The sequence below is a fragment of the Portunus trituberculatus genome, chromosome 38 (genome assembly GCF_017591435.1).
Source record: "Portunus trituberculatus isolate SZX2019 chromosome 38, ASM1759143v1, whole genome shotgun sequence".
NCBI lineage: Eukaryota > Metazoa > Arthropoda > Malacostraca > Decapoda > Portunidae > Portunus > Portunus trituberculatus.
In genome coordinates this window covers 2,092,501-2,114,635 of record NC_059292.1, presented here as the reverse complement: position 1 = coordinate 2,114,635, position 22,135 = coordinate 2,092,501, and the positions used below count along the sequence as shown (strand labels likewise).

The 22,135-nt window shown below is 46.4% G+C and overlaps 1 protein-coding gene across 1 annotated transcript in view; it reads right to left on the bottom strand.

Moving 5' to 3' along the window:
• Positions 1-386: 386 nt before the first annotated feature.
• Positions 387-22,135, bottom strand: part of LOC123515063 (mucin-5AC-like) — a 136,565-nt gene continuing 114,816 nt past the window's right edge. The window contains exons 3-12 of the mRNA XM_045273458.1: positions 7,078-7,350; positions 6,133-6,465; positions 5,722-5,930; positions 5,250-5,438; positions 4,788-5,032; positions 4,395-4,627; positions 2,471-3,102; positions 2,152-2,301; positions 1,918-2,035; positions 387-1,410 (exon numbers count right to left, since the gene is read on the bottom strand). Coding sequence (XP_045129393.1) covers positions 1,931-2,035; positions 2,152-2,301; positions 2,471-3,102; positions 4,395-4,627; positions 4,788-5,032; positions 5,250-5,438; positions 5,722-5,930; positions 6,133-6,465; positions 7,078-7,350 — 2,369 coding nt within the window. The 3' untranslated portion in view covers positions 387-1,410; positions 1,918-1,930. The remainder of the gene's footprint in view (positions 1,411-1,917; positions 2,036-2,151; positions 2,302-2,470; positions 3,103-4,394; positions 4,628-4,787; positions 5,033-5,249; positions 5,439-5,721; positions 5,931-6,132; positions 6,466-7,077; positions 7,351-22,135) is intronic.

Genomic DNA, 22,135 nt, shown 5'->3' with positions numbered 1-22,135 from the left:
TACAGCATTTTTGCTTGCTTCCACATTGTCTGTACCTCACTTGATCCTAGTGACATCCTAAATACTGAAACTAACGGCTCATTGACGACCTATTTGCGTTCCTTAAGTATTTACTAATCTGTAATGTTTCCATGTGGTCATAATTCCTATTTGTATTTCTTTCAGATCAATGGACAGCAGCATGAAAGAAGTGCTTAACTGGGGATTTAAAACTGCCACCATCATTAGGTCAGTATTTCTTAACTGTTTTCAGTTGCAGTGTTCATCATTAGGTCAGTATTTCTTAACTGTTTTCATTGCAGTGTTCACATCCTAACTCCTCGGTGCTTAGATCAGTAGTAAGAAAAAAAAAAAAAAAAAAAAAAAGGAATAGTGAAACTCACATACTACAGGAAATATATATATATAATTATATATTCATTTAACTTTTATGCAGTTTAGATGGTATAATCCTAAAATACATTATTAACATCTTACTCCTGAGCCAGCCTATTAGGCCTAGGAGAGGAGTGGTGAAGAAGTGCTAGGGGTCACTCCTCTGGCACCAATCCTACTTTACAAAGCACATGAGCCTTGCCACACACCAGGTTTTGTCAGGGTGACTCAAGGGTTATCTGATCAGTAGCTGGGAGAGGGACTTCTGCCCTTCAACAGTTCCTGATTATATTCACAGTAGGGTTACAATGTGAAAGACTCCACAGCCTCAAACATGAGGCTCCCTCATCAATGTCAATGTACACAATTTCAGCTGGAATGTTTAGATTTTTGAGGATTGCTTACAGCAGACAATGGCACATGCAAGACATTTGTTACTACTGATATAACAATTATCTTTGATGTTTCTGCATTTTAACACTGAAATCTTTGGCACTAAGCTGGTCTATTGCACAGACAGATCAAGTGCACACCAACCCACACTTGTTATCACTGCATCAGTAAGAAACAACACTCTGCCGGTAACATTTCGGTGAAGTATTTTAATATTAACAACAAAGTTAAAACAAGAAAACAATGCAGTTTAAGATGGGAATTTTAAAGACTATAATAGTGAGTTGTAAACAGTACACTAGGATAGGTGCAGCAGTAACAGCTAACAAGTATAGCATATAGGATGAAGCTTTGATCCACTACATAAATATGGCTACAGTTTGGAAGAAAGCTTCATATGAATTGTGGATATTTGTACAATACACATTTGTGATGTGACACAGAGGCTCCCCGAGTCTTGGCCCAAAGTGGGATGATCCTTGGGTTGCCTCACTCACTTCTGACCAGAGAATAATAGTTTGTGGAGAGATGACCAGTCACGACCAGCCCCATGACTCCTTGGATTGCTGAGCTGAGAGGTGTCACCCCAACAGGCAGGAACTGGCCTGCTGCCTTGCTGCAGCCTTCACTGATGACAAGCTTCTGTGAAAGGGAGATATTTGTTAATTTAATCAAGTATGATTGCTGGAATTTGTTAAGAATTAGGTTACATTTTATTTGTGGGTATAATTTATAAACATGTAGTGTGTGGCATACTTTTAAACATTCTATATCTCTCTACTGATCAGGAACCACTCCCCCCCCCCCCCAGAGAGAGAGAAGAGAAGGAGCTGCCTTGAGTATATAGATGAGGTGTTATATTTTGCAGTTTCCTCCCAGTCTATAAGTTGGCCAGCTAGCTGTGGACAGTTGTCCCATTCTCAGCCCAGGGATTCTCAACCTGATGTTTGGCCCCAGAGTTCACAAGAAGATTTTCAGAGGTACTTATATGGCTGATCCTTTGCAGTACCATTACATATATTGAATTGAGTTAGTGTCAGTGACTAAATTAACATCTGTCCAATGTCACATTACTGGGGGGGGTTCGAGTAGATGGCCTAAGGGGGTTCTTAACGAGAAAAAGGTTGAGAACCATTGCTTTAAACTAACCTTTTTGATGGGATCAACATGGCTGCTGGTGAACTGTGAGGAAAATCTTTCCTCGTGTTTTCCTCAACATGTCAATCACACTCTCACTGTCCCATCCAACAACATTGGTGTTGTTGACCTGAAAAAGAAAGGAATTATTAGAAAATAGTAAATACGTAATAAACGCATTAAGGTAGCCGGCAGTGAGAATACTATGCTTAATTTTAAATACCACACTATGTAAACAAGTCTCACCTCCACCACCACATCTCCAATCTTGAGCCGTCCGTCTTTGGCAGCAACACTGTCGGCGTAGATGGCGGTGATAACAGTCTGGTCACCCTGCTGCTGCAGTGAGAATCCCAGTCTACTGTTCCAGCCACGATTTAATTCTAACGTCACCAGCTGAGAAACAAATCAAATAATCACATACACATCTAAAACAGATATCAGTGCCACACTTAAACATATATTCCGTTTTTCTTATTTCATCTATATCAAAACTATTTGTTCAATTTTTTACTAAGGATACTTCTACTTTTTTTCAAAGACTTTTCACATATGAATAATGTACCTTCTGTTTCTGCAACGAAAGTGAGCCAGTTGGACTGTGAGGAGTGGAAGAATCTTCATCTTCTGAATCTGGTGTGAAGACAACACCTTTCCATTTGAGAAGACCTTGATTGGTGGGGCCATCACCATCCAGGCCACTTAGGTTTTGGTGGGAGGCAGCACTGGCCATTGTCAAGTCCTCATGAGGATGCTGCACCCCCAGATTCACACTGTGGTACACTTGGTGCAGGTGAGAGAAGGCAGGGGTGTCACTGTGTGCTGAGGTAAGTGGGGGAGCAGAGTCAGGAGAGTCACCAGTGGGATAGTGGCCACCTTGAGGGGAGGGGAAGGACTGATCCATCTCATGGGGGGGCGTGAACTGTGTCTTGCGAGGGCAGCTGTGTCCTGTATTGAGGTCTAGGAAGCTTGGTCTCTTAGGACGAGACTCTGACACTGAGGGTGTGAAGGAGCAAGAGGAGGCAGCCGAGGAGTGTCTGGAGCGGACTGTGGTGGAGGCAGAGTCATCAGTCTGACTGTCGCCAAATGGAGATACATCGTGTTCAATTTCACTGATGCTGTTGAGAGAGACCTTCTTCTCCAGAGAGGGGCTGCCCAGCAAAGTTTCATCCGATTCTCTCACAAGTGAATCCCATCCTGTAAAATGACAAATACTGTCAAAAGTGCCAACTAGGGATGCCAAAGTGTCTGCATGCAGATATCATTTCAATTTTTGCTGCATATGTAGGGCAACTCATCAGTGTTGTATTTAGTATGTTTAGCAGTGATGGAGTATCAACTTTGATACAACATTGTGTAGTACATCAATTGTCATTTCTGATAATCTACTACAGATTAATTGTCATTTTTTGAAGGTTTTGACTCAAATTAAATACAGGGATTTCTCAAATTATGCGAGGAATACATTCCTGTAATTCATGTTATGTAAAAATTGGCCAATAGCAGGCACTGATCTAGTGTTGCAAAATCATTTTTTTCTTTTTTGTACTCTCCTTGGTACATATTCTATGACATAAATAGTGTATATATACTGGTGCACACCCATAAGAGCTAAGCCTGCCAAACTGATCATTCTTCTCATTTTATTTAATCTACCAACACACACAATTATGTATTTGCTTATTATATTAAAGTTTTTTTTTTCTCAAATCAAAGTAAATATCTTAAAAATGTTCATATTGAGATTAAATCTAAATTTGTGGAATTAGAAAAAAGATTCATCATATTCAAATCTAGTAAAACAACAGCATCAAAGTGAAAGAATAGCTGCAGTGAAAAATTACATGGGGCAGACATTGTATATTATCAAAGGAATCCATTCACATTCAATATTCATCACAGATCACAAGTCTCTCAGAACCAGGAGCCAGTACTCTATTCTATAATCATCCTGGCCAGTATTCTACATAAATCCCAGAACACTACAGTAACACCCTGCCCAGGTAACTATCAAGCAATGAGCTAGTGGTTCAGAGACTGGTATACACAAGCTGCACTCTACCGATTCTCCCGAGGAATTGGTTCCACGGGCTGGTGAATAACAGCCTGCAGAACTGCCAGCGCACCTGGCTTGCAACTGTCAAGTAGCGCACTGGTGGTTTCAAAACCATGGTGTTCACTGGTTCCTTGAATACATGAGTTATTGGTTCCTGCCTATCAATAATAACAACCGTGTGTTGGCAATGCGGGGAACACCTGGTGGCTGCATCACAGAACTAAACCAGCCACACAACTTAATTGTCTTGATATCATGTTATTCTAATAATCTGTGTAATATGAAAAAATGACTAGGTTTTTTACCTGGTGTTATTCTAAAATTGCATATTCTAAACATGCATAAATTAAGAAATCCCTGTATATGAGTTAACATGAGAAGTCACAAACAATGTTCATAATTTCATACAGTGTGTCAGTATTGTAATACTCACTGTCAGCAACCACACTCTTGATGTCGGGGCTTGGGGTCTTTTGCAGACGTCTTCTGCGAGGTGTTCCTGGAGAATTGGTGCTACCTCCCATGTGTAGGGAGTTGCCAGGGGACTGTTTCCTCATGGCCAAATCTGTCAGCATGTCTCTTGCTTCTTTGCGCAAAGGCTTGGGCTTCAGGATCTTGTCAGGCTCTGTTGGGGAGGCTGGGGACACTGGGGTCTGCATTGCATCCCTGCAACATTCAATGAAAAGAACTTAGTGCACTCAATTTAAATTGAGAGATGATGAAAGCAATGATAATTTTGCCTCCTTATCCCTGAATATCACTGATCTTTCCAGATCATAGTTACAGAGGTCACTACGTCATAAGTACTGAGCATGTACAAACTCACCTGTAAAGCTTTAGAGTGACAGTGTCAGGGCAGGTGCGCAGGTAAGCAATGGCTTCCTCATGACTCAGATTGCACATGTTGGTGTTGTTTACAGAAATAATTTTGTCCCCAGGCCGTATCCTGCCATCAGAGAGTGCTGGTTCTCTAACAAGGGTGCGAATAGTGTGTCCTAGGATGCTGTTGTCTTGTTTCCTCAATGTGAATCCCAGAGAGCCTCCAACTTTGGTAAGAGTCAACTCAAACTCCTGCAGAGAGAGAATATATCAATGAAAAGCAAACTCCTGCAGAGAGAACATATCTATGAAAAGCATGTCTTACTTATGTGGTAAACCATTATTCTTGTCACTCTCATAGGATTGTTACAACCAGACAACACAAAAATTGATGAATTTCAAACCATAATCTTAAGCAAAAATCAAGAAATTTCAAGCAATAATTTTGAGAATCCACAAAGTTCCTTACCCCACAAGAGGAAAATGATGGAGAGGGAGAAAGGTAATTGTGACTAGTGCTGGGGAGGGTGAGGCTTGTACTGATGACCCCTGACCCTCCATCTGAGACATCCTCTCCTGCTGTGAAGGTCCCTGGGGGAGGCCGACACACCTCAAGGGTTACTTCACGGTCTGTTGTCCGTAGCATCTCCAGCGCCTCCTGCAATGGGTCACCAAGTTATTGACAAATAATGAAGAATAACAAGAATAGCAGCATATGTGTGTGTGTGTGTGTGTGTGTGTGTATGGATATATATATATATATATATATATATATATATATATATATATATATATATATATATATATATATATGAGAGAGAGAGAGTGGGGGAGGGGGGCTTGCAAGTATGTAGGAAACTGCATGACAAAGTGTAAAAAGCCTTGGAGGAAATGATGTACAGGAGAATAGGTAAGAGGTAAAATAGGGAGTTGTGACTTACATGACTGGAGAGACCTGTAAGAGGGTTGTCATTAGCATGAAGCAGGACATCTCCAACTTCTAGCTGCCCACAGAGCCAAGCAGGAGTCTGGGGATAAAGCTTCTTGATGCGGATAAGGCCAGCATAGGGCCCCTGGCTCTCAATGCCTCCACACACTGCCAGCCCCAAACCCCGTAAGTTCTTGATCACAGTCACCTCAAAAATAGTTCCTGCAAAGTACAACAGGTGGTTAGTTCACCAATATTCCTTGTTGCATGATATCAAATCTTAATCCTCAAGCCAGTTACAGAATTGTTAGGCTATAGTCCTGTTTCACAGTAATAGAATATTTCATGTTTAGTATCTTCTCAGCGAAGCTCAGTGGCAATAATTTGTGAGAAGCCAGAAGAACCTTTGCTGCGACTCACTCACCTTCATTGATGAAGGGAAGGAGCTTCATGAGATCCTCCTTGGAGAGGCAGTGGCCGGGATGCAGCCTCAAGTTAGTGGACTGCAGCTGCTCATCGTCCTCTTCATCTTCCTCGTCTTCCTCCTCAGCATCACTGTCTCTGTTCTCTGCATGGAAGAGTGGGGGTCTCTCTTCGTCTTCAGGGGACCTCTCAGAGCTGTAGCCTGGGTCATAGCTGTAAATGTCCTGACCTGACGTTTCACTGTCGAAGGCATAGTTGTCATGTCCCATCCCCAGCGGATGGTCGTCGTGCACCACGTACTTAGCTGCTCGCCCACCCACCGGCCGACCTTCCTCTGTCAAGGAACAAGCACAAGGCTGATTAGTACGTACACGCCACATTGCATGGTGGTGTGATGAAAATCATGGTTTTGAATGCGACACTAATCCCTATCCTACCAGTTCTATTGTGTTACTAATACTGGATCAAATCATTTGTTTGTCAAGGAAACATTAAAAGATAAGAGTTTTGGGTAATGGCGGTGTCCCTCCTCCATCCCAGCGCCCAGGAAGTAAGATGCTGTTCAAGGCCACAAGATAGCAGTATTAAAATTACGGAGAGGACACTCCAGGGATGGCCAGGAGCCTTCCGGTCATTAAGTGCGCCAAGAATACAACTCCGCGAGAGAAATAAGGTGCGCAAGTCTCGGCGCGGCGAGATTCATTTGGGCATGCAACCCCGCCCCGCCACGTGCTGTGCATACCAAAATCTGCCCACCGCACCACTTCCTGTAGTGACATGCCCCGAGCCTACATACAAGGCTGTGTCACCGCCAGCTCCGTCCTCACATGGTTTGCAAAAGTCTTCCTTATCACAAACACACACAGAGAGAGAGAGAGAGAGAGAGAGAGAGAGAGAGATAAAACAGACACTTGAGCCTCGCTGAGGACGAGAAGCAGCAACTCACCTGGCGGCTTGTGCACAAACACGTGGTCGTTGTGGTTGAGGTCGTGGTGGCGGTGGTGGTGGTTGTGGTGGAGCTGGGGTGTGTCTGTGACGGGCATCTCGTGGCGGGGGTGGTCGTTCTCCAGGTCAATGGAAGTCAATATGGCTGGGTCAATGGGCTGCGGGGCCTCAGCCTCCCCACTTACATGTGCGCCCCGCCCTCCTCCAGCCGTGGTCGTGGCATGGGCGTGCTGGGCTGACACGCCGCCTCCATAGGGCTCCACCACCCGCTCGCCTGGGGAAGATGTATTGTGTCAGGCCATCATGCATCTTCTACAAGGTCATTACCGTCTAATCAGGCAACACAATCTACTTATAATAACACTTATAACTAGCACCACACTTAAGACATGAAACAGCACGGCACAGCACACAACATAGGAACAGCTGTGAACTTCGTGCTTCACAGAATAAACACGCATAACAAAACATCCGAATAACTTGTACAGAAGAATGTGCTCTCTCTCTCCACGGCAGTAGCAGCAGCAGCATCATGAACGATGGTTACACTATCCATTACCATCACTGTCCTGACGCCGCCGGCACCTGCAGCAGTCCCACAAACGCTCCACCACCGCATCCATCACTCGCTGCCTCCGCCCTCAGGAGCACCACCAATCACTTCCCTGACCTCAGCTGCACCACCACGTCACTCGGGCCAACACTTGCGCCTCGAGAACACTCCGGCGCAGTTCAGTTTCTTTAGTCCCAACCACCAAGTCACAGTGCTGGGCCATGAGATCACAATTTCACCAAGTCACTACAGTCGAACAGGAGTTGGTGCCACTGGTCACGTGGAGGGGCGCGGCTGAGAGATACACACCCCGCCTTGTCAGTGGAGCCATAGCCGTGAAGTGAGGTGGTGGTGAGGCCGAGGGCGAGCCTGGGCCAGCCTGGGTGCGGCGGGTGTGTGTGTGTGTGTGTGTGGGGTGGGTGATACACAAAGCTCCACTGAACACAAGGAGCAGCAGTTATCAGCAGGCAGCCTCTTATCACCCCCACCACCCCCTCCCATCTTCACACCCTGATCCGCCAACACTGCCTAACCCATCCCCTACCTTCTCCTCCCCCACACACACCCTCCCTCATACAAGCTGCTTCTCACCCTCTATCAAATCGTGTAGCCCCTTCCTACGGTCACGAGCGTGTGTGTGTGTGTGTGTGTGTGTGTGTGTGTGTGTGTGTGTGTTGTCGCGCAATAACATTTACATGAGTATAAGTTTTCAAATCTGCATATTCGGACATGCTCACGGCGCAGTGCTTAAAAACTCTTGATCGTATCTGATAAGTAATATCCGAACACCAAAGCCATTTATCATTAACGCTGTCGAGCAAGTGTCATTCTTAACACACACACACACACACACAATGTCATAATACAAGGGCAATGTCGTACAATGAAGTGGAAGACAAATCAATACCAGGCTGTGAAACAATCGCTCCTTCGGCAGTTCGGCACATCACAAGTTTGCCTTGACGTCCTGGGGGTCATCGAGGGCCACGTGTCCTCCAAGACAGCGCAGCAGCGTGACATGACTACCTGCCACAATAGCAAGTCGAGACCATTCTCCTTCGAGGCCTTACAATAACAAGGGTCTTCAGTTTGAAGTAACCAAAGCCCAACGAGACACGCAACTGGATTAAAGCACGCTTCGCTGTGAGGTGACACCATTGTCACTCAGTGTGTGTGTGTGTGTGTGTGTCGCACGCTGTAGCAGTGGCACACAGACTTACTTAAGGACTGTTACCCAATGACCAATTAATCTATTTGGACTATCTTCAAAATTTCATCATCTGGCTTAAACTCGACTCGCAACAGTAAACAGTAAAGCAACAGTAAACAGTATAGTGTTACTCACTGCACACTGCTTTCTTTGTTCATGCGAAGCAAGAGGACGACGGCGAGAGCGTGTAAACCTTTACTTCAAGCAGTTCCAAGCTGCAGAATGTTTTCTTAACAGTCGGCTGTAGTTGACTGATTTTTTATTTATATATGTATTTTTTTTTACTTACATGGCAGGAATCGGCCTCATCCTAAGACACCAGCTTGAGCAGGGTGTGACGGGCAGGAACACTAGTCTCGAGAGGTCCACACTTGACCTCAGAGAACAGACGGCAGAGTATGAAGCAGCACCTCAACAGTGATTGTTTGCCCCACGCCGCCACGAGACACGGAGCCATTCACATCCCGCCTCCTTCCTACGATTGGAATGTTTTGACAGCGAAGCGTTAAACGACTCGTTCGAAACTGTTGACGCTTCGCCCGATTCGGTAATTCAAGGACACAAACATGATGAATTCAGCGGGGCCCTGCTAGGCCGCTACGCTAACCACAGTATCTGTCTGCACGGACGTGATGTGAACAGTTCCTCATCTTTTAATCATTGTACGTGCTACACCCTCCAGATCATCACAGGACGGAGCGGAAAGTCTCACAATCAAGGAATGTTTACATCTTTCTTTGGCAAAAAACAAACAAAGTAACCGAATAAAACAGGACATGCTTTCTGATGAACTGCACAAGCAACACTCCTCGCCAGGCTCACTCGACTTTATCCAAACACTTCGTGGACCAACTCTATTTTGGAACTCCCATCAGAGAAATATTAATATGTTTGAGAGCCGTGATTAAGGGAACTCTTAAATGCGGTTACACACGAGAGAGAGAGAGAGAGAGAGAGAGAGAGAGAGAGAGAGAGAGAGAGAGAGAGAGAGAGAGAGAGAGAGAGAGAGTGTTTGTGTAATTCACCTTGGTCGCCTGCTGGTCACCCAGCCAGTCTTCCCCATTACGGAGCGAGCTCAGAGCTCATAGACCGATCTTCGGGTAGGACTGAGACCACATCACACACAACACACACCGGGAAAGCGAGGATATAACCTCTCGAGTTACATCTCGCACCTATTTACTACTAGGTGAACACACCCCACACATTAAGAGGCTTACCCATTTGCCTCGCCGCTTTCCGGGACTCGAACCCGGCCCTCTCGATTGTGAGTCGAGCGTGCTAACCACTACACTACGCGGTGTGTGTGTGTGTGTGTGTGTGTGTGTGAAGGCCTCCTACATGACACCCCTTCACTCTTCCCCATTCTTCCAGCTCTGCGCAGCCCATTCCTCGTCCCTCTTCCGGTTTCTACACCACCTTCCTGCTCAGACCATTTCACTAAGACGCGTGGATGTAACAGTGCCGCGCGAGCGCGCGCGCGCGTGTGTGCGTGTGCGTGTGTGTGTGTGTAATTCACCTCGGTCGTGTGTTGGTCACCCAGCCAGCCTTCCCCATTACGGAGCGAGCTCAGAGCTCATAGACCGATCTTCAGGTTGGACTGAGACCACAACAGACTCCACACACCAGGAAATCGAGGCCACAACCCCTCGAGTTACATCCCGTACCTATTTACTGCTAGGTGAACAGGGGCCACACATTTAAGAGGTTTGTCCCGCCGCGCCGGGACTCGAAACCGGGCCTCTTGATTGTGAGTCGAGCGTGCTAACCACTACACTACGCGGTGTGTGTGTGTGTGTGTGTGTGTGTGTGTGTGTGTGTGTGTGTGTGTGTGTGTGTGTGTGTGTGTGTGTGTGTGCAGGCGGATGCAACACCTTGACGCGGTGAGATGATACTGTCAGGTGTCCGTCGCCTCGCCTCCAGTGACTCCTTGGCCTGACTGACTGAGAAGCGCCACACTCAACTGGATGTTATAGTCGTTATCATTTGTTTTCCTACTATTTTCTACTTTGTCAATTTATATAGAGGGTTTCAGGCCAAGGGCAACAAAGAAGATATTGAAAGAAAAGGCTTTACGAAATCGCCAATACTTAAGTCAATCAAGAAAATACCATCCATTGTAGTACATTAACCCCTACAGTATTGGGACGCATTTCTACCATGCGCTTTGGGTGTGATTAGACGATTTCATTGACATTAGGAAAGATGTATGGAGATTAGAAGATTTAATGGCCAGAGTTTTCACTATTCTAATCCCCCCCAAATACGTTTCAAGAAGCTGTATTAAGTCACCAAATAGTAAGCAGAATGAATATGAAAACGTGTCATGGCACTGAAGGAGTTAAGAAAGAAGAGAACTGATAAATACGCGGCCAATACATTATCACACTCTAACGATACTCTTTTTCCCAACATAACATTCTTCCTTTTCGATTCACCTCTCAGCTAAATCAACTACTCAAAACGCAAGTTCCTGTACACACGTCCGACACATCACTGTTACGATATTTGACTTTTCTTACCACATAACGTTCTTCCTTTTCACTTCACTTCCCCGCCAGACCGCCTATTCAAAACGCAAGTCAATAAGGGAAAACCTGGAAACTGGTGGCTACTAATGACGGAAAAGAAACCCCATTATAACATCACCCCGCAGTGACATTGACACATAAAACACGTCACGAAATGAAAGCACCTCTATATATAATATATATAAAAACTTAAAACACACAGGAAGGAAGGAAGGAAGGATACACGCTTAAATAATTAATCAGGAAGCCAATCTTTTCTACCCATTTCATAACACAAGCTCACGAAACTCAAGCGGTGGGGGCGGAGGACGGAAGGAAAGGCTTAGCTCAGAGGGGGCGGGTGACGTCAAGCTGAGAAGCTGTCACCTCGTCACCGCGGCGGCCCTTCGTCAACACAGCGCCGCCACTACCACACCACATACCCTCGCTTGCTCAATGGACACACCACTGACCACACCAAGGACACGGTCACAGGCGCGCGCGCGCGCGCGCTCGTGTGTGTGTTTGTGTGTGTGTGTGTGTGTGTGTGTGTGTGTGTTCACCCTCCCGTCTCTCTCTCTCTCTCTCTCTCTCTGGTCCCTTTAAATAGTTGCAACCATTGTTTATGTTTACGTGTGTCCAGTCCTTGTCATGCCCTAATTTGAAAGACAGGAGAAACTGAGAAGAGAGAGAGAGAGAGAGAGAGAGAGAGAGAGAGAGAGAGAGAGAGAGAGAGAGAGAGAGAGAGAGAGAGAGAGAGAGAGAGAGAGAGAGAGAGAGAGAGAGAGACTTTAGCTCCGACCTGCCGACCTCCAGAGAGAGAGAGAGAGAGAGAGAGAGAGAGAGAGAGAGAGAGAGAGAGAGAGAGAGAGAGAGAGAGAGAGAGAGAGAGAGAGAGAGAGAGAGAAAACTGGAGGCATGTATAGAAAACAAATACAGGCACACAGTCATCTCTCTCTCAAGTATTCCCACACCAAAGACTGAAAGAGTGACTAAGTGGCAGGATTTCCTTCTCTGGGGGGTCCATTCTAACAAAGTCGAGGAAACAAGAGCAGGATGCATTTCCTCACAGCGGAGCGTCAGAGGGAGTGCCCGTCATCTGTTATGAACTAAGCATAAAAGAGTAAATTGTCTAAAGTATTTTCCTTGTCCGGATAAGTAACTATGACGAGAGAGAGAGAGAGAGAGAGAGAGAGAGAGAGAGAGAGAGAGAGAGAGAGAGAGAGAGAAGAGAATTTTCTGATCTTTTTTTGCCTATATGACTGACAATGACACAAGTTACATGGATATTAATGCTATAAAGGAATATAATAATGCTGTTTCTTTGCCTAATATACTTGCTTCTCACGTATATAACCCATCGTTCTCTTGATACACCGCGATACAATTACGCTATAGATTTCAACGTACACTACTTCACCACTCACCTGTACACCAAGAGACGCAATAGTTTCTCTCGTAAGGGTTAGAAAGGATTAAGCTGATTCCCACGTGTACACAATTCCATACTGATGTCGATTCCTTGTTAAACTACACTAGTAATTATGAAAAACACTCTTTAAGCCCTTCAGTACCATGACACGTTTCCATAGTCATTCTGTTTATTATCTGGTGATTTGATAAGAGCTTCAGAAACTTATGTGGGGATTAAAATAGTGAAGACTCTGGCCATTAATCTTCTGACTTCCATAAACCCTTCCCAATGTAAGTAAAATCATCTAATCATACCCAAAACTCATGGTAAGAATGCGTCCCAGTACTGAAGGGGTTAAACCATCAACTTCCATTGCAGTTTGTTAATAAGACGCTCAACACGTCAGATACGGTACTACAACATACCGAGAAACAATGGCACGAAGATTGACGCTGTGGTATTGAAAAGAAAGATAATATTATGAAGAAAATGATCCTAAAATAGCACGGTGGATGACGCGAACAAGAAGGCATGCAGGTTTGAGTAAGTTGATCCCCCCAAAGACAAGCCGAGCTGCTGACGTGAGTAAGAAGCGAGGTATGAACAAAATGACTGGAATGGACTTTTTTTTTATCATTTTACTAGTGCTCAGATTATATATAGAGTATTGAAGGACTGCCACACGTGTATAGGCTTAGTGACACAATGTACTTCGTTTAGATGATAAGCAGCATATGCAATTTTAATAACGGACGTCACAAGTGGTGTTAGATAAGAGAGCGGCGCAACAGTGTGCGTGACGGTACAAGACTCAGAGGGATATACAAGATTCAGTCGTTTGTGGTGGTGGCGTCTCTCTCTCTCTCTCTCTCTCTCTCAATCTAATCCCTTGACCTCCTTGCTACGCTCCGCTGCCACACACACACACACACACACACACGAATGGTTAGCGACACGTAGCACGATGGTATGGTAATGAACTGTTAATGGAAGCAGCAACGAGGGGGAAAAGTGTGCACGGCAGGGAACAGGGAAACAAAACAGGGGTACGAAAAATGTTGTGTTCTTAAAAGATACATGAAGAATAACTTTTTTTCTTCTCTTCCTTCTACTCATTCTATGCAAGGAAATATCACTCTCACCCGTATGAGCTAATGTACTGGAGAAACAGTATACGATTTGATTTTCTTTCCTGAGTTTTTAATGCAGGTAGTCTCTTTCTCTCTCATTAAACCCACCCTAAATTAGAACACCTGGACATAACAAGAGAAGTATAGGTAATAAAAACACCACTTCCACCACCACCCATCTGACGAGGGTTCCACTGCCTACCCACCTCCATTCCCCTGACCTGACAACCCCACCCACCCCACCTCACTCACAGCTGCCCCGCCAGTGTTGCCATAAGTACACTTCCAAGTCATCGGCCACAGTTGCCAGCGCTGGAAGGAGTACCGTTTTATGACATGGGTAGGAATGTTTCTCTTTCTCTTTCTCTGTTGCTGGTACTGGTGGTGTTGATATAGAGGGAGGTAATGGGTCGGTTTCCTCTTGTGTGTGTGTGTGTGTGTGTGTGTGTGTGTGTGTGTGTGTGTGTGTGTGTGTGTGTGTGACTTGCGTTTTCTTGTCCCTAAGGGTGAACATGACGAATCTTCACACACACACACACACACACACACGAGGCCTGCTCCTGGCGCCACACTCACACCTGTTCCTACCTGGCCCACCCCTCACCCCGCCCAATCCCGCCCCGCCTCGCCTCACCCCTCCAGGTGGCCAGGGCACGCCGGGTCGCCGCGGGCAAGGACGGGCAAGGACGTGCCGCGCCACTACTTCCTACAAAGTTGCCGCATAGGGATTACACCTGGACGTGCCTACATGTCTGTCTGTCTGTCTGTCTGTCTGCTTACCTGTTTGTTTGTCTGTCTCCTTGTCTGTAATTTTCTCACTCTAATATCTTTTATTGTTTCTATCTGTTCGCCCGCTTGCCTGGTGGTGTTTCTGTCTGTCCGTCTGTCTATATGCTTGTTTGTCTTCCCTGTTTCTTACTTTTTCCTCGTCCGTCTATTGATATTTCTTTCTGTCTGTTTGTTGGTTGCCCAGGTTGTGCCATACTTTTCTGTCTATGTACTGGTGTTTATGTCTTCTCTATTTACTGTTTTCACTTTCTCTCTCTAACAATACAGTGAAAGCGGAGGACCTAATCAGCACGCCCATGTGACTGCCCTGACATACCACTCAGCAGTTAGGCTTCGCGGCACAGCACTGAGCAGGAGCCAGCCTATAGCAGCGGCAGTCACGCGGGCTTCCCAGGGTGTTCTCAGGTCTCCAGTGATAGCTCAGCCAGGGTTCCTTGAGAACCAGACTACTAAGTATTTCAGCGGCTTTGACCCATCGTTCTTCGCTCATATTTCCGAAATAACCATTCACATCAGCATGATATATTAGCACAGCCTAATTCACATCGTGCCCTAACTTTTGATGTTATAGTGCATTCACACGTGTATTTATTTACGGCGTTTACTCTTGATATTAAGTGTGTCGTAGCCGACACCCGTGAAGGAAATCGAACAAGTGAAGTTGTGAGTCATCACAAACTACCTCGTGTATCCCCATCCTCCTCCCCTTCCCTCGTTTCCCCCCCCCCACCATATGTTTATCCATAGTGGTATGGAATGAAATAAAATGCATGTCCAGTTATTATCATAACTTCCCTATCCATCATACGTATAAACTTGTTATTCAATTCCCTCTCTGGGTGCGCATGGTATTCAATTATTACTTTTTTTTTTTTTTTTTGAGAGAGAGAGAGAGGAATTGGGGAGGAAGGATGGAAGGGGAGGAGGATGGGATACACGAGGTAGTTTGTGATGACGTCACAACTTCACTTGTTCGATTTACTTCACGGGTGTCGGCTGCGAGACATTTGATGTCAAGAGTAAACACCGTAAATAAATACACATGTGAATGCACTATAACGTCAAAAATTAGGGCAGGGTGTGAATTAGGCTGTGCTAATATATCATGCTGATGTGAATGGTTATTTCGGAAATATGAGCGAAGAACGATGGGTCAAAGCCGCTGAAATACTTAGTAGTCATCCCTGGTATTAGAAAACAGTCACGGTGAAAGCCCTGTGTGTGTTTGAGGAATGCCAGACACACTTACGGACGGTCAGACAGACAGGCGAGCGCCCACACACACACGCACACACAAATACACACTCAGGCAAGCAAGTAGTGCTAAATTAGTGTTTTTAAGAGTTTCAGAAGTAATCACTGAGAAATAAGCAGATAAGAAGAAAAGTTATATACAATAAGTAAGCTTCCGTCTCCCCCCCCCTCTCTCTGTTCCTTCTCCTACCCCCAGCACAAAGGACAAATTCTTTTCCCCCGAACATCCTTGACCCCCCGAAGCTCCTCCTACCCTCCCCTCCCCACGTCCATACCCAACCAAACCCCCTTGGGACGCGAGTGGAATGAAGAGAAGGAATGCAGGTATAGTGGTGTATACCTGACTGGATGTAATGCAGCAGTTCCCCCCTCCTCCGCTTCTTTCTCTCTCTCTCTCTCTGAAGTGGAATGGAAGGGAAGGAGAAAAGTAGGGAGAGGGTGGAAGAGGCGAGATAACACTCCTCTCTCCATCTCTGAAGTGGGATGGAAACAAGGGAAGGAGAAAGGCAGGGAGAAGGTGGAAGAGGCGAAAGAACACTCCTCTCTCCATCTCTCTGAAGTGGGAAGGAGAAAGGCAGGGATGGCATGAGAGGGTGAAAGAGAGACGAAAGGAACGCGGGTAGGGAGGGAGGCTTGTGAGGGCAGCAGTGGAGGGCCCGAGGCAAGGTTGTCTGGGACGCCTCAGTGACCACGAGTGACGGAAGACCCACCACTTCTTCCCGCGTCCCTCCATCACCCCCCTCCTTCCTTTCCGCATTCCCTTCCCCTCCTCCTCCTTCCAGACGCTTATCTCCACTCCCGCTACTGCTACTCTCTCTCTCTCTCTCTCTCTCTCTCTCTCTCTCTCTCTAAATTTTGCCTCTTACGTATCCTGTTGCTATTTATTTCTTTCCCACTTGTCACGTTCCTCCCTCTCCTCCTCCTCATCTCCCTGTCCCTCTTTCCCTCCCCCTTCCCCTGTCCCTCTCCACCAAGGCACCTGACCCTTGCTGGCACCACCACCGCCCCCGCCTCAGTGCCAACCCGGCGCCACACAAAACTCGCATCCTCATCCACGCTAATTGACAGCAAGCGGTGCGTGAGTAAATGTGTGTGTGTGTGCGTGCATGGCTCTGTGTGTGTGTGTGTGTGTGTGTGTGTGTGTGTGTGTGTGTGTGTGTGTGTGTGTGTGTGTGTGTGTGTGTTTTAAAAGGAGCTTGGGTCAGTATGTATGAAAGGCACGTGTACAATGTGTGAGTGTGTACGTGCATGGCTCTGGCGCTCTCTCTCTCTCTCTCTCTCTGTGTGTGTGTGTGTGTGTGTGTGGAGGGATAACATATTCTCCGGAGCACACCTGCGTTCCATTCTTACACACTTCCCGGTACTCTTACGTGCGTATATCTGTGCGTATGTATGTATAAACAGGTATGTATGATGACCTTGTACTGGAAGAGGTTAAAGAGAAAAAATACTCTCTCTCTCTCTCTCTCTACTGTCCTGAAAACGTATCTAGGCAAACGTGAACGCCCATTAATCACAAAGCCATGGAAAAAGGAACCTACCAGTGTATTTATTCAACGCATTACAATGACAATGAGAATGCCAGCGTTCCTTGCGTCACTCACGGCGGTTATGCAGTCTTTCAAGTGGCGCTCTGTATATAAGTCTGCCTGTTGGACTCTGCACCTATCTGGCTTGACCTGGTATGCTTGAGTGGGAGTGGGTGTGTAGTCTCTCTCTTTCTCTCTCTAAACCTGCATGCTGCTGTTTTATCCACGCTACATGTACCCATCTGTCAGTGTCTGTTTAGGGTATCTGCTCTTCTTCTAAAGGCACTAAAGACACACATACACACACACCAGCTCTTCTTCCCCCTCTCTCTCTCTCTCTCTCTTAAACACACAAAGAACACGAGTAAAGCCACAAAAAAAAAAAAAAAAAAAAAAAAAACCAGCAGGCCTGCACGCGGCGCTTCCTGAATCATATTCCCACATAATCACAGACTACCTACATTTTTCCATTACCTGTTCCTCGTAAATGTGTCTAATTTCCAGCAACACCTTGATACCCCGGCCTATTCCTGCAGCCATCCCGTTACAGACAGACCCTTTCAGCCTCTACCTCCTTGCTCGCTACATCCACCAAGCTTCAACGCACTATAGTTCTTGTGTTCTTGTTCTACTCTCACTACTGATCTTTGGGAATCTGTACATACCGTTTCTATTTTGCATCCTGTTTCTATCCTTCCTTTATCTGATTCTCTTAGTATACAAAAGTTCAAATAACACAGCTTTTAATTGCAATCTTTCGCAGTATATCATGCATGGACTTTTTCTCTAATTTACCTCAATTTTCGTCTACCTAAAGGATGCAGTTCTTAATACAATATATACACGCTTTTTATATAAGAGTTCTATAATCTACAAGTTACCTCGATCATGTTCTCTCTTAAACTATACGCTTACTTAATGGACACGAAAGTTCTTGATTGATGTAATACACACTTTCTATACAACGCTATATGTTTTTTTTTTTTACGTAACTGGCACACCTCGATCATATTCTCTCAAAACTACGCATCCAAGGAGTACAACAGCTCTTACTATCCTTCTGAGGGCAAGATTACGCATCCAGTGTAACATTTCGTCATCCGGGCAGGCCCCGCACAAAACAGGCCGCACAGGGAGCATTGAGGTCGCCCGGAGCATGCCCATCGCCAGCTCACGTCGGCAAAAACTGGTAAGGATACACTCGCACTCGCACACGCAGGTGCGCGCGCGCGCACACACACACACACACACACACACACACACACACACACACACACACACACACACACACACACACGAGGCCACACATGTTGGGATTCCAGGTGAATCTGTGATGACCTCAAAGTGGGGCGGGGAGGTGACTCATGGCACGCCCCCTTCCCCTCCTCACCCTCCAGACTCCCTCCCTTACCTTACCGACAGACCACAGGGGTTGAGGGGAAGAGGGGGAAGTTCCGCGATATTTGGAGATAAGGAGTATGAGAGGGAGGGAGGGCGAGTGGGAGGATGGGGAGAGGGAGGGAGAATGGCGGGAGGGACGGAGCGAGGGAGGGAAGGAAAGTGATAGAGAGATAATTAAGGTCCGTCCGATGAAGTGAGGTAGAGGTGGCAAACATGACGCAGCTTAGGATGGGGAGGGGGAGGAGGAGGAATACAAAGGAAGTCCAAACACCAACTTATCCCGCGATCCTTACCTGATTGTTTGGGTTAGGATGGAACACACACACACACACACACACACACGACCTCACCCACCGTGACCTCTGCCCCGGAACTCGTGACGAAGTAGGAGTGAGTGTGTGTGTGTGTGTGTGTGTGTGTGTGTGTGTGTGTGTGTGTGTGTGTGTGTGTGTGTGTGTGTGTATGCAAAAGACATCTTGTTGATGTTGTCGCTGAGGAGGAAGAGGAGGAGAAAGAAGAAAGGAATGTCAAGTGCATGAGGTGTGTGTTACATACATACAGAGAGAGAGAGAGAGAGAGAGAGAGAGAGAGAGAGAGACAGAGAGAGAGAGAGCTAAAGTATGAGGAATGAATTCAATGGTGACGGGAGAGGTGGTGGTGGTGGTGGTGATGGAGGAGGAGGAGTGGGAGGGATGACAACAACATAGGGGTAGCCTGTATACAAGTCTTGATTGCTCTAAACAACACACAGACAGACCGATAGATAGACAGACACACACTCACCATGGTAGGGATGACTGGCGTTGCTGAGATGACTGAAGCAAACCATCTTGAAGGAGTCGAGTGGAAGAAAAACCACAACAAAAATCCAGAACAAACTTTTCCAATGACTGCAGAACGACCAACTTCCCAAAACAACTTCCTTATTCTATCTCTTTCAAGCCTCCAAACTCCTCAAAACTTGCACACTCAAAGTCCAAAACGTGTAATGGAGTCTGTTAGAGGGACGTCCGGGCCGGTTTTAAGTGAGGGAAGCACGGGGAGAGAGAGAGGTACACGTCCGCTCTGTACCGTGCCCTGGGAGTAACTGAGGAGCGTGTGAGTGAAGCGCGAGTGGTGAGGCGAGGCGTGGCGACAACATGGGCAGACAGGCGGGGCACGGCGGCGGCAGGAGGGAGCCAACGAGGGTGATGGGATGTTTACGTGCGTGTGACGTCACTGACAGCCACCCCTACCCCCATCTCTCTCTATTAGCTGCACGAGTGACTTCTTCTGAATCCCGTGAATAGGAGGAGGAGGAGGAGGAGGAGGAGGAGGAGGAGGAGGAGGAGGAGGATTTTAAGTGGCTTAGTGGTATGACCGCAAGGGTGACACAGCGAAGGTCGTGTACACATATCCCCTGCCTGTGTGTGTGTGTGTGTGTGTGTGTGTGTGTGTGGTTGATGACCCAGGGATGCCACGTGACCAAGGGACGGTACAGTGCAGGTGGGAGTGCAGGAAAGGGGCATGGGTGGATGGGTGGACGGGTGGGTATAGTAGTTGGGTGGTTGATGGGTTGTGGGGGAGGACTGGAGGCGTGGCACACAGGGGAAGTCCCACTGCAGAGTGCCAAAACCACACACACACACACACACAGATCCTGCCACTGCCAACCCTGCGGTGTACTACTTCTTGCCCCCCTCCTTCCCATCCACCTACGCCCCTTCACCTCATCACCCCCGGAAGACAGTGAACGCTTCCCATAACCTTCCCTTCACCACCCTCCCCTCCCATCACTACCCCACCGTCATCCTCCCTTCCTCCCATCACTTTCCCATCGCCAGCTCGTGCATCCCAAACTAAAAATAAACATGTAACACTAAAACTTCCCCTTCATTCATAACAAACACACACACACACACATCACAGGAAACAATCGTCACTGGGTTTCCGAAAAAAAGATGAAGCTTTATTCCACAGCAGTACAAGTTGTAAGCGTTCACATCAAGCATTAACCCCTTCAGTACCATGACGTGTTTTCATATTCATTGTGCTTACTATTTGACGATTTCGTACAGCTTCAGAAACTTGTGTGTGGGGGATTGAAATAGGAAGACTCTGGCCAATGATCTTTTTACTTCCATAGATTCTTCCCAATGTAAATAATATGATCTAATCGTATACAGATCTCAAGGTAAAAAACGGTCCCAGTATTGAAGAGGTTAAATTGGTAGCTTCTCTCTCTCTCTCTCTTCCCCGAAAAGAAATAAGTTTTTTTCTGTTCATATCAAGCATTAAACTGACAGCTTTTCCATCTCTTCCTTCCCAGAAAAGATATACGCTTTTTTTTTCCATATCAAGCACCAAAGTTCTTTCTCTCTCCCTCCTCTTCCTCGAAACTCCGATGTATGTGTGTGTGTGTGTGTGTGTGTGTGTCCCGCTACCACCCTCCATCACCTCGCCCTGCTTCTCTCTCTGGCATATTAAAAGCCTCGCCCTCCCGCATCGACAGACAGGAAACGCTCGTCATCATCTCGCCTCCTCGTCTCTACATCCTCGACCTCCACACCTCCAGGAATAATAAATAAAAGCAGGGTCCCTAGTTACTGCTCTCTGGTTCACGTCTCTCTCTTCTCTGCTTCACTCACTCCCTCATTCCCTGCTTCGTGACACCCTGCTCAAGTTTCCCTGCTGTGTCACGCTCTCATTCCTTCCCGCTTTTGCTGTGTCATTCTGTTTTCTTCCTTCATTTCTTTTTTCGTTCCTTCCTTCCTTTTTTTCCTTCTTCTACTTTTTTGTTTGTCAGCTTTTTTGGGGGTTGTTGTTGTTCATTCTTATAACTGGTTTGTGTCATGTATTACTATGTGTTTCTTTGTTTCTTTGCGTGTATGTCTCTGTCTCTGTCTCTCTCTCTCTCTCTCTCTCTCTCTCTCTCTCTCTCTCTCTCTCTACTACTACTACTACTACTACTACTACTACTACTACTACTGGTGCTGCTGCTGCTACTACTACTGGTGCTGGTGCTGCCACTACTACTATTACTACTACTACCATTGTTTTTTTTATCATTGTCATTATAATTTTTATAATTCTGAACCAACAAAAAACACCCCTCCATCCACACACACACACACACACACACCGCGTAGTGTAGTGGTTAGCACGCTCGACTCAATCGAGAGGGCCAGGTTCGAATCCCGGCGCGGCGAGGCAAATGGGCGCGGCTCTTAATGTGTGGGGTGTGTTCACCTAGCAGTAAATAGGTACGGGATGTAACTCGAGGGGTTGTG